The sequence below is a fragment of the Narcine bancroftii genome, chromosome 10, assembly GCF_036971445.1.
Source record: "Narcine bancroftii isolate sNarBan1 chromosome 10, sNarBan1.hap1, whole genome shotgun sequence".
Classification (NCBI taxonomy): Eukaryota; Metazoa; Chordata; class Chondrichthyes; order Torpediniformes; family Narcinidae; genus Narcine; species Narcine bancroftii.
The window spans coordinates 48538504-48557256 of NC_091478.1; the positions used below are offsets into that span (position 1 = coordinate 48538504).

General features: G+C 46.4%; 1 protein-coding gene across 1 annotated transcript; it reads left to right on the forward strand.

Moving 5' to 3' along the window:
• The first annotated feature begins 2462 nt into the window (after positions 1–2462).
• On the forward strand, positions 2463–4759 carry prmt5 (protein arginine methyltransferase 5). Its single transcript, XM_069900893.1, has one exon. It carries the CDS (start codon positions 2597–2599, stop codon positions 4484–4486), a length of 1890 nt encoding a protein of 629 aa, XP_069756994.1. The 5' UTR covers positions 2463–2596; the 3' UTR covers positions 4487–4759.
• Positions 4760–18753: the final 13994 nt, after the last annotated feature.

Below are 18753 nucleotides of genomic sequence, written 5' to 3' on the forward strand. Positions count from 1 at the left end.
AGATAAGGGTCTCCTAGCCCTAGACAGAAGTACCAAGTTCTACATATATAATTAGTAAGCCATACACAGATTTATCAAGTTATGCATATTTAATTAGTAAACCCTAGACAGGATTAGCGAACTCTGCATACGAATGGACTGTAGCTCTGAGAGTTTGGAAAGGTGTGAATGGGGACAAGGGCAAGGTTGTGAATAAGGACAATGAGGATAATGACATGAGAAGACACCGACAGGATACCCCCTGGTCCTCCAAGTCCACTGAAACTGCACGTAGGCAGGAAGGATTGCCTATGCTAAACCCATCCGGGGGCAGAAGAATGTAAGGGGGAGGGTATTCTGATACTGAAATTCACTGTATAAAAGTTGGGTGAGCCCCAGTGTGTGTGTGTATTCCCAGGGTAAGGGGAAGCACCCAACTTTGCATTGTTGTAAAATAAATGTTCTTTGTTCTCAATTTTTGTCTCGAGCAATTTCTGTTAAGGTACTTCTATTTCTAACACAACCCACTACCATGGTATCGTCAGCAAATTTATAAATGGTAATGTTGTACCGCACCACACAGTACAGCCTAGAAGACGAGCTCTCTCGTCTGTTCTGAATGAGCACAGCAACGACTTTTTCCCTGAATTGCAATGACACCCTCCCCCTTCCCTTCCTCTGATACAACAAAATCCTGGAATATTGAACTGCCACTCCTGCCCCTCTGCCAACTAAGTGTAATGAGTGGCCACAATGTCTAATTCCATCTGCCAATTCACGCTCTAAGCTCGTCTGCCTTTCCTACAATATTCCTTGCGTTGAAATAGAAACAACTCAGAACAGTGCTCCCACCATGCACAACCCTTTGATTTCTGTCTTTGTATGTAGACTTAATGTTATCTTTTCCCACAACCACTCCACTCTGGCACTCTAGTTCCCATCACCCTGCCACTCTAAATTAAATCCCCCGGAGCAGCTCTAACAAAGCTTCTCACATGGATTAGTCCCCCTCTACTTCAGATGCAAACTGTTCCACCCGTGCAGATCCCAATTTCCCTGGAAGAGAGCCCAATGATCCAGAAATCTGAAGCCCTCCCTCCTGCACCATCTCTTTTGCCACATCTCATGTTGCATTACCCTCCTATTTCTAACCTCATTATCACATGGCATGAGCAGCTATCCTGACTTCACAAGCCTGGAGGTTCTGTCCTTTAACTTAGCTCCCAACTCTCTGAACTCACTTTGCAGGATCAAATCTCCCTTCTTCCCCATGTCTTTGGTCTCTACGTGGACCATGACAACGGGCTGCTCATATTCCCTCTTGAGAATACTGCAAACTTGATCTGAGACACCCTGGACCCTAGCAACATATCATCTGGGATTCTTGATCTCATCCATGGCACCTCTTATCTGTTCCTCCAACAACTGAATCCCGTGCTTTCACACTGACATCCCAGTAAATTGGTGTGTCAACGATGTTTAAAGCTGGGTTGGGTTGGATCTGATTGTTGACACTGAACCAAGAAAAGCCTGTTCAGTGTGATCGTTTACATAGGGACCCAGCAAAAGGAGTTGGAACCGGCGGCATTATATCACTGGCATCAGGAGCCGATGCTCTAGCTTCATAATTGACTTTATGAAGTTTTGATTTAACCATTTGCAGTAACTTTAATTATAAGAATCTGTGAATTTATGGGTGTTATTGTTAGTTATTTATTTCGACACTGCATCACATAAAAAATAAGAAATGCTGATGTTTTATTTAATGGAACAACAAATTGAACAAAGTCGTTCTAAGTATAGAATAACACCTTAACTAAATCCGTATCTTCGTAGAATGCAATCATACTCGTGTTAAATCAGGCCAGTACAATTTTATTAGCCGTGAGAGATGGGCTGTGCCGAAGTTATCCTGAAAGAATTTCAAGTTGACATCTTCACGAGCATTCAGTGTGCACAGACTTTTATCACAGGAAATAATTATGATTTTTGCGCGCACGGACTACTGAAAACGAGAGGCCACGTTGCTCATCACTGTACACTGTTGCCACCATTTCTAATTCGACTACTGCCTCACCTCCCCGCTGTTTCAGCGGATTCCTATGAGGGCTTCACGTTCTCAGCACCGTCGCCCATCGTTGATTGGTAGGGAGCGCTACCGCCCGCGCTGCTGATTGGTGGGAAGCGCTATCACCCAACTGTTGATGGGTGGTGAGTTCCACCGCCCACAGGGATTGGTGAAACCGTAGACTTTTTCCCGCTTGATTGGCCGGGCTGGGTACCTTCGCCCGCCGTTGATTGGTGAGAAGCGCCGCCGCTCTCCGCTGATTGGTCGATTTCCCCCAGAGACCCGGGTCTCTCCCCAGCTTGCCGATGACAGCGGGCGCGCGTTGATTGTTGGGCGGTGCTTTGCTCGCCGTTGATTGTTGAGCAGGCCCGCCGCTCTCCACTGATTGGTCATTTTCCCAGACCCGGCCCTCTCCCCAGCTTGCCGATGGCAGCGGGCGCGCGTTGATTGGCAGGTGGTGCTTTGCCTGCCGTTGATTGTTGAGCAGCCCCGCCGCTCTCCGCTGATTGGTCGTTTCCCCCAGAGACCCGGCCTCTCTCCTGCTCGAAAATGGCGGCGGGCACGCGTGTGTCGAGCGGGCGCGAAGTGAACTCGGTCCCGGACGTCGGCGAGAGCCTGGGGGCGGCGGGCGGGCAGGGCTTCGACTTCCTGTGCATGCCCATCGTCCACCCTCGCTTCAGGAGGGAGTTCTGCGCCGGGCCGGCCAAGGAGCGGCCGGCGGCCTTGACCCGCTCCGACCTGCTGCTGTCCGGCCGGGACTGGAACACCCTGATCGTGGGTAAGCTGTCGCCCTGGATACAGGCGGACTCGGAGGACGAACAGGTGCGGAGGAACTCAGAGGAGGCCCTGCTGCAGGAGCTGAACTTCGCGGCCTACCTCGGCGTGCCGGCCTTCCTGCTGCCGTTGCGCCAGGCGAACAACAGCAACCTAGCCCGGGTGCTGACCAACCACCTGCTGACAGGCCACCACTCCACCGTCTTCTGGATCCGGGTGCCCCTCATCTCCTGGGAGGACATGCGGGAGGACCTGGTGGAGAATGACCCGGTGGTGCGCACGGAGGACTGCAGCGAGGAGGAGACGACCTGGCTGTGGTGGCACCATTTCCGCTCCCTGTGCGACTACAACAAGCGAATCGCACTGGCTCTGGAGGTCGGGCCCGACCTGCCGTCCGACGCCGTGGTCGACCGCTGGCTCGGCGAGCCCATCAAGGCCGCAGTGCTGCCGACTAGCATCTTCCTGACCAACAAGAAGGGCTTTCCCGTCCTCTCCAAGATGCACCAGAACCTCATCTACCGACTCTTCAAGTTGGAGGTGCAGTTTGTGATCACCGGCTCTAACCGACACTCGGAGAAAGAGTTCCGCTCCTATCTGCAGTACCTGGAGTATCTTAACCAGCACCGACCCCCACCCAATTCCTATGAAACCTATGCCAAGGGTTACGAGGATTATCTGCAATGCCCGTTGCAGCCCCTCATGGACAACCTTGAGTCTCAGACGTATGAGATTTTTGAGAAGGACCCTATTAAGTATGCGCAGTACCAACAGGCAGTCTATAAGTGTCTGCTGGACAGAATCCCAGACAGTGACAAGGACACGAATGTTCATGTCTTGATGGTGCTGGGAGCAGGGCGGGGGCCTCTGGTCAATGCCTCTCTGCGCGCTGCCCGTCAGGCTGACCGGAAGATTAAAGTCTTCGCCATTGAAAAGAACATTAACGCAGTCGTCACGCTTCAGAACTGGAAGTATGAAGAATGGGGGGACCAGGTGACGGTTGTCTCCTGTGACATGAGGGAGTGGCAGGCACCAGTCAAAGCAGACATAATCGTCAGCGAGTTGCTGGGCTCCTTCGGAGACAACGAGCTCTCACCGGAATGCCTGGATGGAGCACAGAGGTTCCTGAAAGAAGATGGGATCAGCATACCGAGTGAGTACACCTCATTCCTCGCCCCCATCTCCTCCTCCAAGCTTTACAATGAGGTGCGCGCCAGCCGAGAAAAGGATCGAGACCCAGAGGCGCAATTTGAAATGCCATATGTGGTTCGATTGCACAATTTCCATCAGCTCGCCGCCCCTCAGCCCTGTTTCATTTTCACCCACCCGAATCGAGGTGTCTTCAACAACAACCGCTACAAGTGTCTGGAGTTTGACATCAAGCTGAATACAGTGTTGCATGGGTTTGCGGGCTACTTTGAGACTATCCTGTATAAGGATGTGATGCTGAGTATCCGTCCAGAGACTCACTCCCCGGGTATGTACTCTTGGTTCCCCATCCTTTTCCCCTTAAAGCAACCCATTCCCGTGAAGGCGGGGGAGATGGTGTGCGCCCGCTTCTGGAGGTGTGCTAACCCCAAGAAGGTGTGGTACGAATGGGCTGTGACCTCGCCAGAATGTTCTGCCATCCACAACCCCACGGGCAGATCTTACACCATTGGCCTGTGAGCTGGTGCCTATCGACAGCCCTTAGATGTGTGTACCATCAATTTTGTGTGTGCATTGATCAATGGGTGGGGCAGTTGACCAGGTTTGGATCTGACCTCATGCTGCTGAACTCTAATGTGTTTTGAGGGGTTAAATTGCATGATATGTTGGCTGTTGATGGATGGAAAAAGAATATGGGATAATTCTGCTGGGGTGTTGTGTGTCACACTTGCCCCCATCTGGGGATTTGAGTGTCCATTGTGTTAGTGACATTAAATGACTTAACTGCAAGAATATTTGGATTTTAATTTTTTTAAATGTCCTTTAACTCCAGTAACTTGGTTTTGATACTGGCCTCTGCTTTCTGTATGGTGTTTGCATGTTGTCCCTGTGCATTTCCCCCAGTACTCTGATCTCCCACATCCCAAAGATGAGTTTAATTGTCTGTGGGTGGGTGCAAAGAATCCGAGTGGAGATGACTGGGTATTTGCGAGAAAAGTGGTTGCAGGGAAATCATTAGGGAGATGGGATTCATCCAACAACTGGCAAAGATTCAGGGCACTGAATAACTTGCTTCTAAATGGAAGTTAAGTATGAAGCAGCAATGTATCTGCCAAAAGAATTTTTTGATCACAAATAAAACTACAGATGCTGGAATTTGAAGCAAAAACAGGAAACGCTGGAAGAAGGTGTATGGTAAGAGAAACCAGTTCAAGTTTGTTGTCACATGTACAGTGAGAGTTTATTTGCAAGCAGTTTAACTCAGCAATTCAATATAGCATTTCTAGTTGGGAGGGAACCCTGCCTCAGAATTGGGGAGGAAACAGAACATTCTAATCATGTTGTTCACTCATTACCTCAGGGTGGCGCATTGAAAAGTAGCAAGCGTTCTGGGCATGGGTTCTAATACACCGGACAACCAAGATTTTGCTTCCTGAACACTTTTGGGTGTATTTTATGGATTTTTGGGCTGCTGCACACATGAAAACTTCCCATCATGTACTGTTTTTTTAGATATATGACAGGAAATTTTATATAGGTTATTTTTAACATGCACGTAAAACCATCTCGTGCAACTTGTCATTGAAAATATATTTTCTGCATTTGCACTTGAACTCCCCTGCTGATCTTAGTGCTGTCAGTGATGAACATGGTGGAAGCTTTCACCAGGATTGAGACCATGGAAAAGCGGTATCATGGCAACTGGAATCCATCAATGCTGGCTGACTGTTGTTGGACACTGACACAAGAGGCAACATTTTAGGTCAGTTGAATGAACGCAATGTGTCAGTATCATTATGCGATTAAACAAAATTCATCAGTAGTTATCTTTGTGTTCAGCTTGAAGTTGTCTATCATAATCTTCAATTTTTTTTCAAGAAGCAAATTCTTTGAAAAAATTTGTTCAGTGTTATTGGAGCTCTGATTGGGGAAAACTAGTTTCTCTCATGAAACTGAAATTGTGCAGGGAGTGCAGTCCTTTCAGCCAGTTCAGTCATTGAATTAGATCAGAGTATAAATGTAATTTAATGCACTGCTTTTTATTTGTATTTCCACTGATTTCTTATTAAATAATTTCTAATCTGGGATGGGAAAGAAAATTAACATCAGTCTTATCAATTTTCAAAAGCAACATAAGAACTATTTAAAAATATCATAAAGAATGACTGCGATTTCCATTAAAATACAGAAGTGTTCTATTTGCTTTCCTTCCAGTCCCCCACACCAGCAGGGAGACTGTACCTCTTCATCACTGGGTAAATGAAAGAGGTTAAACTTGTTTTTTTTTAAATGTTGGACTCAAGACTACTACATGGATGCATTAAAGGTTTGAATAGTTACAAAATCATTTTATTAGTTCCACTAAGAACATGGAGTCTAAATAAGTTGGTTAACCAATTGAATCCCCACACACTGGTCTTGTGCCCATATGAACTCACTGGTAACTAGATGGGAGAAATTAGTCAAAACCAGAATGGCCTTGTTGCCTGTGTGAACGTGTTTGTATCTTGGAATATCCTGTTAGACTTTAAATCACCCATCATCAGTGAATGTGAATTTATTTCCTCCATCTTCAGTGTGAATGTAAATTTTCTGGTGTCTCAGGATGATTGACTGAGTGAATCTTTTCATACAAGTGAAGCAATGAACATCCCCTTGCCAGTGTGAATTCACCTTTGTTTCAGTGAATTGGATGACTACTTGTGTAAAAGTTGAGTTTAGTAGACCATTGAGTTTGTAACATTAAATTTATGGGATGCTTCTTTTAACTGCGGTAAGTATCTGTTGCTTGAGGAGTTGGGAGCTCTGATGGAAAGAGGCTGGGCAGGACCAGGTGTTATGTCTGTGACCGAGGAGTTGGGAGCTCTGGCCTGTGGGCGGCCGGGCCGAGGTGAGAGACAAAAATACTAGATTTTTGAGCCAAAATTAGGGGTGTCACATTTGTGTGCTATGTAGAAAATTGCAAAAGTGGGTCGACTTTTACACACGGAAAGTGCTTTTCAGCAGACAGAACGAATAAATATCTGCCCAACGTCAGTACATTGATGTTTCAGAAGCTCTTTTTGCTCTAAATCTCTATGACAAAACATTGAAATGGTCTCTGATTGGAGTGAATTCATTGGTATCCGAGTCAGGTGACTAAGTGAACTCTTACCCACACTTGAAGCAAGTGAATGGCATTGATCCAGTGTGAACCCACTGGTGTCTCATTAGGATAGATGAGTTAATGAATCTTCCCACAGCAGAGCAGGCAAATGACCTTCCTTTATGTGAACTGTGGTGGCTCCATGATCAACAGAACAGGTAAGCAGAATGCATATACAATTTACTTCAATGGGCTTTTTCCTTCAAACTTCAAAGACTGAAAACATACAGAGCTAGATAAATAAATCAGTCTGTCAGATTGTCAACAAATTATTTTTGTTGTACCCTGTAAAATTAATTTAAAACAAGAATGTAAGAAAGTAAAGATAGGTTTTCAAGTTACCTATTAATTTGAGGGAGGAACAAATAAAAACGCATCATTTCATTATAACTACCTAACTGATTTAGTAATACTCTTCAGGAAGGGGAATCTGCAGTGCAGTCAGATCATACAGAAAGTTGAAGTTCAGATTTATTGTCTGAGTTCATACATGACCACATACAACCATGAGATTTTTCCTGCAGATAAGGTAGGATTTCTACATATCAGTAACAAATGACTTGAGAAGAAAGATGCGTTTACAAAAGAGAAGTTAAAATAAAGAGAAATGTAAACAAACTGCTATACAGTAGATTTGTAGTTATCTACTGCATCTGGTATTCCCCTTTTGGCCTTTTCTACAGACTGGGAGATAACTTTGCTGAGCATCTTCGCTCTGTCCGCATCAGTGACCAGGATCTCCCGGTGGACAAGCACTTCAACTCTGCGCCCCACTCCCATACTATCATGTCTGTCCGTGGCCTCATGTATTATCCCACCAAGACCACCTATAAATTGGAGGAACAATACTTGATTTTCTGCCCTTTACAACTAGGTGGCATTAACATCAACTTCTCTGGTTTTTCCTAACTTCCATTTTCCCTTTGTCTTATTTCCCTTAGCTCTCCACCCCTTCTATTCACAGAGCTATCCCTCCTCCCCCTGTTTGCTGGTGTGCTCTCCCTTATTATCTCCTGCCTTTGGGTTTGTGCTCCTCCCCCCCCCCCACCCTTGCCCTTATAATCGGACACCTGCCAGCATTTTTCTATACCTTGATGAGGGCCTCTTGCCCAAAAAGTTGGTTATGTATCTTTGCTATATAAAGTACACTGTTTGAACTGCTGAGTTTTTCCAGCATTGTGGTTTTACTGCAACATTTACTGTTTGTTATCTATACTGACGTGAATATACATGTTGGGGGTATGAGAAACATATGCTTACGTTCAGCAACTTTGCTTGATTCTTCCACTTTTTGCAGATCAAACATGCATCCATGGGTATTCCCATGGGATCGAGGTACATCTGTCTTTTTGGTGGCTACTGTGGCAGCCCTCCCCAACTCTTTGACACTGCACACCCAAAAGCATTGGCTTCTATCTGAACTCCTGGCACTCTTCAATTTGACCATCTTTTTTTACCAATAGTGCAAAAACTGGAGGGAAACTAATGTCTGCAGATGCTGTGATTGTAATATAAACACAGAAATGCTGGAGGAACTCAGCAAGTCTCATTGATGTATAACCAGTGTTTCAAGCCTGAGCCCTTCTTCAATGTATGAGTAAAAAGCAGGAACAAGCACTTGAAATAAAAGGCTGGGAGAAAGAAAGGGCAAGGGGAGGAGTACAGACCACAGATGTTGTTAATTGGATATTGCTAGGTGGACAGGAGAGGAAGGGTGAGAATTGATTGGGGGATGGGGGTGCTTGGCTCTGAATGCAGAGGTGGGGAAAGGAAACGGGAAAAAGGAAACAGCGAGGCAGACCTCATGGAAAGACAGGGTAGAAAGTTGGGGGTGGGGGGGTTGTATTGATGTTAATGCCATCTGGTTGGAGAGTTCCCAGAGGTGTTCCTCCAATTTGCAGGTGGTCTCAGTCTGGCAGTGCATGATACATGGACAGACGTTATCAAGGGAATTGGGCAGGTAATTGAAATGGGTGGCCACTTTGAGATCCCCGATATTGTGGCAGAGTCAAGGTGCTCAACAAATTGATCTCACACTCTGTCATCTCTCTGATGTAGAGATTACAACAGGATCATAAGATGCAGTAAATGAGCCCTGCAGATTCACGTGTTGCTTCACTTGGACTATTTGGTTCCCCAAATGCTGATGAGGGAGAAAATGTGGGTGCAGGTGCTGCACCTCCTGTAGTCCCATGGGCAGGAGCCAATGGAGCAATTGGTGGGGAGGAAGGAGTGCATGAGGGAATTGTGGAAGAACAGTCTGCAAAAGGCAGAGGAAGAAGGGAAGATGTATCTGCTTGTGGGATTATGTAGTAGGTAGTGGAAATGGAGCAGGAGGATGTGTTGGTTGAGGAGGCTGGTGGGGTGGTAGGTGTGGACAAAAGGAATTCTGTCCTTGTTGCCTATAGGGACAGGGGGCCACGGCAGTTGTGTGGGTAATGGAAGATTAGAAGGTCAGGGCCGAGTTGATGTTGGTAGAAGGGAAGCCACATTTTTTGAAGAAGACTTTGGATTGATCTGTCATGGAAGACTTTGTCCTGGGAACAGGTGTGATGGACATAGAGGAATTGAGAGAAAGAAATGGAATCCTTACAGGGGATAGGGTGTGAAGATGCTTAGTCATGTAGCTGTGGGAATTGATGAATTTGCAGAAGATTTCTGTCAGGAATTTTGTCTCCTAAGAGGGAGACAGAAATCGAGAAAAAGGAGTGTTGCTGGAGAGGGACCAAGTGAATTTGAGGTCAGGATGGAAATTGGTCACAAAGCTCATCATTGGTTTATGAGGCAGCCCCTAAGTAGTCATGTAGTGGAGGAAGAGTTGACAAACCTTACTCCACGCAGAATCTCAATTCCTCTGTCTCTGTCCCATCTGCTCCCGACCCTGTTTTCCAATGGTGAAATAACCCAAGAACTGTATAGACTGGAATCTAGAGTGAACAAATGGATGCTGGAGGCTCTCAGTGGTTCAGGCACCTTGTAGGGAGAGGATTGGTCAATTCTGGTCATGACCCTTTGTCGAGACAAAACATTTTGGGTTGGGACATTTTGTGGAGTATCTAGAATTATAGATACAGAATGAGAGGTAAGAATGTGAGAAGTGATTTGAGGAAGGTTTTCACCCAGCAGGTGATTGGAATCTGGAACTCGCTGCAACAGTGGATGGTGAAGGCAGATCCTCTCATATTGAAGAAGCATCTCGTTGTAGACTTCAATGGCATGATATGGAAGGTTATGGACTAAATACTGATGAATGATACTTGCTGTTTGGCGTAGTGGGCCTGTTTCTGTATTGTATGACTATTGCTGTACATTTTCATGCTCCAACCAGTGCCTCAACAATTTCAAGGGAGATGGGTGACATATCAGATACATGTCTGACTCAGGTCAAATATTATGTGCAAATGTAGAAGATAATGATGATGAATTTTTTGTCAAATATATTGTGCAATGCACATCAGCACTGGAATTTTTACTTGCTGCAGCCAAAAATATACTTGTTTTAAAAAAAAACAATAATAGTAAACTTAATTAGATTAGAATATTTATCTTGTGGAAATGCACATTTGCAACGGTGAACCGGCCCTGCTTGTCGCGCATGGTCAGTGGGGCAGCCGCAGCAAGGATTGCGTCACAGTACTGTCTCTTCCGTTCCAGACCAGAAGCTCACGTATCCCATTTCATCATCAGGACGAAAGCGCTGGGACGTTAGAGGCGGGAACGAGGATGGGCTTAAAGCTGAAGTTGGAATTCAAAATAAAAGTTGTGATTCTCAACCTCACGGCCTGTTGTCTCTTCACTGCACTGACTCACAACCTGCTACATTGGTGACCCCGACAAGACTCCACGACCTGAAGACTGGACACAACGGAACACATAGCTGTAGGCGTTGTGTTGAAGCTGCCAACTTTCTGGATGAACTGGCCCCGTACTTGGTTTGGCTGTGCAGAGGCCCGGTTCCAGGTTAAACAGATAACCTTCGATTAGACAAGATACTTCTACACTGTCAGCTCGCTCGACCAGGAAGCTGCCTCATGAGTCAATGACTGCCAGAGAAAGGTAAATACATGGCTCTGAAAAACCTCCTCATTAGCACGTACTGCCTCTCAAGACATGAGAGAGCAGCCAGGCTCCTGCACCTGGATGCCCTCATGGATGAGATGCTCACGCTGGCAGAAGGCCACAAGACCTGCATCATGTTTGAGCAGGTGTTTCTTGAGCAAGTGCCCCAAGATTTCAGTGACCCATGCAAGGTTGCGGCACGAGTGGATCTTCTCTACTGTTCCAAGCGTGAAGCCATAGACTTGGTCAGTATCACATGGCCATCACCGAGGACAACACCGAAATCAAGTCCACTATGTGAGCACCCCACCAGAAAACACAGGTCTGATCCCAGATGATGCTGCTACCACCAATATTGGGAGGCGTCTGCACGCAGGTGCCGCCAGCCATGTTCATTCCCAGGAAATGATGGGGCCAGCTGTGGCGGCTGGTTGACAAAATAGCTTTCCTCATGGACATGGGTAAGAGATAAGTGTCCTATCCCCTACAGCACTCGAGACGCACACATGACCCCATAATCCTTCCCTGCTTAACACTGCCAACAGAACCTTCAGAAAAGTGACATTCCAATGGTCTTTCACACTTGCTTCAGTGGACAAGCCTCTGCTAGGTGCAGATTTCCTCCAGGCACACTCCCTACATGTTGATCTCGAGGGCAGATGACTAATCCAAGATGAAACTTTCTACACTGTGCCCCTCAGCAAGTCCAACAAGCTTTCCACCCAACTTGCTTCCATGGAAACCCAACATAGCTAGTATAGCCGCCTCCTTGCAGAATTTCCCTCCATCTGTTGCCCCCAGTTCACAGCAGTCATGCCTAAGCTTGGTGTCCAACACCATATTGCCACAACTGGCCCACCATTGCATTTATGGGTCCGCCACCTGGACCAAGACACAATCAGCCTCGCCAAGGAAAAGTTCAGGCACATGGAAGAGTTTGGCATTGACTGTCATTCTGATAGTCTGTGAGCCTCACCCCTCCACTTGGTGCCTGTTGTATGGCAGCTGGAGGCCCTGTGGCCATTACAGATGACTCAAAGATCCAATGACACCAGACCGCTATCCAATTCCCCATATCCAGGATTTCACATCGAGCCTCCATGGCGCAAAGCTTTTCTCTAAATTTGACCTTATCCGGGGATACCAGCAGGTCCCCGTGCACCCGTATGATGTCCAGAAGATGGCTATCATCACCCCAATTGGCCTGTTCGAGTTCTTATGTGTGCTGTTTGGTTTAAAAAATGCTTTTCTTTTCATCTACCTCGACGACATCCTGGTAGCTAGCAACTCATCTGCGGAGTGCATGATGCATCTCCACCAGCTTTTTATTCTCCTCACACAGTCTGGGCTCACCATTTACCCAGAGATGTGCCAATTCAGCCTCACAGAAATAGACTTTCTGGGCTACAAAATTACCACTGCTGGCACTACCCCTTTACCAGACAAAATGAATGCCATACGATGCTTTACCAGACTGACAACACTGAAGGACATTGGTACAGTGACACTGACTGGGAACTGCTTGCCCTCTACCTGGCCGTCTGCCACTTCTTTGAAAAGGGCATCTGTTCACTGTCTACACGGATCACAAGCTGCTTACTTTTGCTTTCTTGAAGTCCTCCAACCCATGGTCTGCCAACAACAGAGGCACTTTTCGTACATCTCTGAATTCACCACTGCTGTCCGACACCTTTCAGGAAAGCACAATGTGGTGGCAGATGCACTTTCCAGGCCTGCAGTTAATGCTATGTCGCAAGGCAAAGACTACCATGATTTGGCTTGGGCACAATAGGTCAACCCTGAGACACTTAGCTTCAGGACTGCAATCATGAGGTTGCAGCTCCAACCTCTCACTTAATCCCGATGACACTATCTGCCTCTGTGGCATTTCCACTGGCCAACCCTGACTTCTTATCCCTGCCCTATGGAGGAGAACAGTCTTCAATGTGATCCATGGTTTGCCGCACCCAGCAATCCGCACAACAGTGTGACTAGTGTCCGCAAAATTTGTTTGGCATAGCCTGCATAAACAGGTCGTGGAGTGGGCGAAAACCTACACTGACTGCCAGATGGCCAAGGTCCAGCGGCACACCAACTCCAGCAGTTCGATGCCCTGATCCGCAGGTTCCAACACCTCCATCTTGACATAGTTGGACCCCTGCCAGTCTCCCGGGTTTGTGCTACCTACTCGTAGTGGTGGACAGGTTCACTTGCTGGCCAGAAGCCATTCCCATTCCGAATGCCTCCATAGAGACGTGCACCAGAGCTTTCCTTGCTACCTGAGTCTCCCGCTTTGGGGTTCTGGCAGACATTACAACTGACCAGGGGTATATTTCACCTCCACTCTGTGGACAGAACTCTCCAGACTCCTGGGCACCCAGCTGCATCGCACCACAGCTTACCACACCAATGGGCTAGTTGAGTGCTTCCACTGCCATCTCAAATCGGTGCTGATGTCACGCCTCAAAAAGCCCAACTGGGTGGACCAACTGCCCTGGGTTCTCCAAGGACAACCTCGGGGCCTCGTTTGCTGAACTAGAAGTACTGGGCCAATTCCTCTCTCCAACAACCAAGCAAGATGCCGATACTTCTGATGTCCTCGAAAGGCTGCATGACAAACTGGGCTCCATTGCACCACCCCCACCATCGCAACATGGTCAACTGCCCTGCAATGACCCCCAGACTTGGCCTCCTGTGAGTATTGGTTTGTGTTCAGGGACACACACAGGACTCCCCTTCAGTGACCTTATGAGAGTCCATACAGGGTGCTACACAGAAATGCATCAACATTCAGCCTTGACATTGGGAGCTGGACTGGTTAAAACCAGCTCCAGTGGACTTGTCCCAGCCAGTACAGGTTCTCCCACCAGTGCACAGAGGTCAGTCACTGAAACAGCACACCTAAAACTCAACATATCCCGAGACCATTGGTGTCAGTTCTGGGGCCCCGCTTGGACAGGCTTAAAGGCTGCAGTGCGGTATTCAAAATAAATCAGTTGTGATGCTCAAGCTCACAGCCTGTTGTCTCAGTCTCTTCACTGCGCTCGCTCACAACCCACTACAAATTATCAGAAAAATATGACTTGCAGTAATGTGGAGCATCATTTTGCATGTCAAAGCAGTTGGTGTCAATGTATCAAGGGAAGGTTTAAAAATCTGATAATTGTTGGAAAGAAACTGGTTTTGAACCTAGAGGAGTTGGTTTTCAGGCATCTGTACCTCCTTCCTAAAGGTGCAGTGAGAACAGATGTGACCAGACTTTATGTCGTTGGCTGACCTCTTGATGCTGTGTGGTGCATCAAGAAGTCTGGGATGGATGGGAAGTCAGAGCCTGCAATGGAATTGGCAATGTTTGCTACATTCTGCAGCCTTTTGTGTTCTCGGGCCCTTGAATTTCCAGACCAGGTTGTAATGAAACCAGTCAGTACACTTTCCACAGTGCACAAGTAGAAGTATACAAGAACATGCCAAATCTCCTCAGACTCCATAGAAAATAGAGGCAGTGGTGGTGCCTTCTTCATGGTTGCCTCGATGCACTGGGTCAAGGAAATTTCTTCCAGGAACTTGAAAATTCTGATTCTCTCCAACTCTCTCTGATCAATGCAGACAGGTGCAGGACCATTGACCTCCACTTCCTAAAATCAACAATAAGCTCCTTGATCTTGGTGACATGAAGAGAAAATTGTTGTTGCGGCACCACCCAACCAGGTTCTTCATCTCTATCCTTCATTTCTGACCTCTTATTTTATGTTATTTGGCCAACAACAGTGGTGTCATCAACTAATTTGAAAATTGAGTTTGCTGAACTTGGCTGTGCAGTCAAGGATATAAAGGGAATTGACTAAAGGACTAAGCACACATCCTTGGGATGCTCCTGCATTGATGGGAAATATGGAGGAGCTGATGTTGTGATCTGCTGATGAGGAAGTTGAGGGTCGTGCCGCAGAAGGATGGATAGTCTTCAGATCCTTCAGCTTGGTCTCAGATTTTGCAGGTATGATGCGTTCAATGCCAAATTAAAGGTGATGAAAAATAGCCTGATATAGCCTGTGGTCAGGGTGATATATGGAGTGGAAGGCCAGAGAATTGGTATCTGCCATTGATCTTTTGTTGCAATAGGCAAATAGAAGTGTGTCCAGTCCTTCCTGAGATGGGAATTGATGCATTCCAAAACCAACCTTTCAAAACATTTCATCACAGTTGAGCTCAGTGCCACTGGCACAGTGCACCTTGCTGAGTGTGGCCATTGGAATGATAGATGTTATTTTGATGCAAGTGTGAATGTATGACCACTGTAGTAAGAGGTTGAAAATGTCTGTTTTTAAAAAAAAAAAAAAATCCAGCCAGTTGGTTTGCACAAATTTTAAGGTCACAGCCAGGTACACCATTTTGACTGGAATCTCCAAGGATTCACCCTCCTGAAGGTTCTGTTCACATTCATTCATCATTTCAATTGTCTTGCTATTCAGCATGGGTGATCATGTCTCTCCACCCATCATGATTTCTGACCCTCTGAATTCTAGCTGTTGCCTCCCTTGTTCTCCTTCGGTGAAGGCTCCATCTTTGAGTTGAGACTGTAGTGGATGTTTAGTTCATGATTATAGATGTCCACACTGGACAGACCACCCTGGCCATTGATCAGATTAATCTGCCCAGCCTTTTTAGTTTTATAACCATAAATTCCAATTTGTAGAATCTGCTTGTAAAAAAAAAAACATCTACCATCTGCAATCCATGGCTTCATGTGACCCTGACTGGGAGACTAAACAGGTTCTCAATCTTTTTTTGGCCTAGGCCCCACTTTAATTTTTCAAAAAAGGGTACACCCCACCATTAGCGGGAAAAAATTATATATTTAAAAGAAGTTTTAATTAAATCTTTTACTGCAAATGTATGTTGATGCAATTAAGGTCGTGAATACACTGGACACATGTTTCATATTCAATTATTACTTCAATATGTCAATCATCTCAAGCACACATTCAACAATTGTCCTCACTTCAGTGGGAACCTTGCCCCAGTCGCTGGCTGCAGATTTTTTTGATTGGAGGGACCAATTTTGTTAGTTTCAACCTTCATGTAGTGTAACTGGCTGCCGCAGAACTTGGCTAGGTTGAACCAGAGCGAGAATGTGATGTGGGTCAGAACTCCAAAGCATGCAACCCAAGTGGACAAGAAAGCTCTGGCGCAAGTCTCTGTGTCTCATGTGGGCAGGCATATTGCTTCCGGCCAATGGGTAAACCAGTCAATTACTGTCGGCTCACAGGGAGCAGGCTGATGATGTCCATGAGCACATGGTCAAAATGGCGCTGTGCCAAGTTGAAGCTCTGGAGCGGGGCCTTGGTGTGTTTGTGTACTTTAGTGCATTTGCAGTCCAAACAAGTCATAGCCCACAGGGTTACATTGTACCATACATAGGCTGTACCATATGAACTGGTCAGACAGCGGATGGACTGTGGATCTTACGGAAGGATGTGACAGACCGTGCATTTTGTTGAACACCTGTCATCGCCAGGTCATGGGTAGGATGGGTCTTGGGAAGCCTGTGGACATGTTGCACAGTCGGGCTCCCCAGTGAAGAAAAGAAATCGCTAACCTTCAGGCTGGTGACGTGGTCTGGTAGATCTGGACGCCTGCATCCTCTGCTTGGCCTTTGGCTAGCTGAGCAACATTGAGCCCTCCTGAGGTAGCGGCGATGGCTGGTCTGGACAGCGTATCAGCCATCACGTTGGATTTGCCTGCGACGTGGCGAATGTCTGTTGTATACTTAGAAATGTAGGAGAGGTGTCATTGTTGCCTCTCTGACCACTGGTCCAAAACCTTGATGAGTGCATGAGTGAGTTGTTTGTGGTTTGTGTAAGCAACAAAAATCTTTCCTTCTAAAATGTACCAGTAATGTTGTATTCCCAGGTACAGGGCCAACAGCTCACAGTCGAACGCGCTGTATTTGAGTTCTGGTGTTCGGAGATGTTGGCTGAAGAAAGCCAGGGGGTGCCACTGTTCATTGACCCACTGCTCCAGCACCGTGCTGACCGCTCTGTCCAATGTTTCTGTTGTAAAGGTGGGGGGGGGGTGGGAAGGAGATACTGGATGGGCCAAAGATGTGGCTTCCGCCAATGCCACTTTGTTTGCCTGGAATGTTTCCACAGTTTTGTGTGTCCACTGGTGCATCTTGTCGCTGAGTTTGATGAGGTCGAATAGGGGTTGCATGAGGATAGCCACTCCCAGGAGGAAATGATGATAAAATTTCACCATCCCTAGAAATTCTTGTAGACCCTTGATTGTGCTTGGTCTGGGAAAATGTTGGATGGCTGTTTGAACGGTGGACGATACCCATCTCCTCCATGGCACCAAACTCAGTCTTGGCTTGAAGGAATTTGTCCTGTGGGAGGCACAGTGTCCATGTGTACACTGGGGGTCCTGTGGTCTCAATGAGGTGCTCCTCATCATGTGCTGATTTAGCATCGTGGAAGCTGGGTGTCAACAGTGACAGGTGCTTGGTCAGTAGGTGGGCATATTTCTTAAGGTCCAGGCATGGATTCTTAATGGTAGAAAAGAACATTGCTGTAGAATGAGGGGGAATGACTGGAATGTGAGTGCTACGAGCCCAGAGGACCCCAAAACCCAGCCGCAATAGATATTCACCAAGAAAAATGGTTACTTAAATAAAAGTTGCTTTTATTGATCTTTAAACATAAAAATAGAATCACACTTTATCTTAACTAACCTAACTTAACCCCCTTCTAATTCTAAGCACACGTGTGTAATGTGCGTGTAAGTTCAGAAAAGTTCTTTGGTTCACAGTCCAATCTCACTTCTCATTCCTCCAAATTCACTGGTTGCAGGCAATTCTTAAACTGTGCACAAAATGTAACATTTATAAAGTTCACCAGGCTTTGGTGCTTGAAAGGTAAATGGTTACCAACTCAAAGGTTTTTGTCAGTTTTCAGAGAGATTTGTTGTCCGATGGACCCCCAGCCACCTCAGTATCTTGCTGACAAAATTTCCCCTTAGGGTTCTCCAGAACCTTTCTTTCAGATCACCACAGAGTTCCTTTTTGTTTCACTTATTCCAAGTTAAACATTAGACAGCCAGTCCTCTCCTCTTGCATGACCCACAAGGTCTTTGACCAGGCTGAACTGAGAACTCACAACTTGTGGAAAGCCCCATTTTGGAAGACAAGCTTTCCAGCTTGTCCTGTTCCAGTCTCAGCTGCTATTGCTGCCTGTAATACTGTAGAACTGATCTCCGTCTCTGTCTCTCTGAGAGAAAGCCTGTTTAACTTTCTCTGCTTGCAAAACCACATGACTCTCTTAGAACAGCTCCAGACAATTTGCAGCTCCAACAAGATCTTTCATCTGTTGCCTTTTGTAAACAACAATCTATTAGTGAAGTCTCTTGAGCACTCTCCAAAGCTCTTGCAAAAGCTGTGGAGCCGCTATGTCTAGCATTAGCAGAACTCCAATATTTAAAATAAAATCTGTTTCAAAGTGACCTACTCTAACAAACCTTTCCCAATTTACCTCCCAAAATATATCTATATACTCTGTCACAGTAGCAATGACCAAAAGGCATCTGTTCA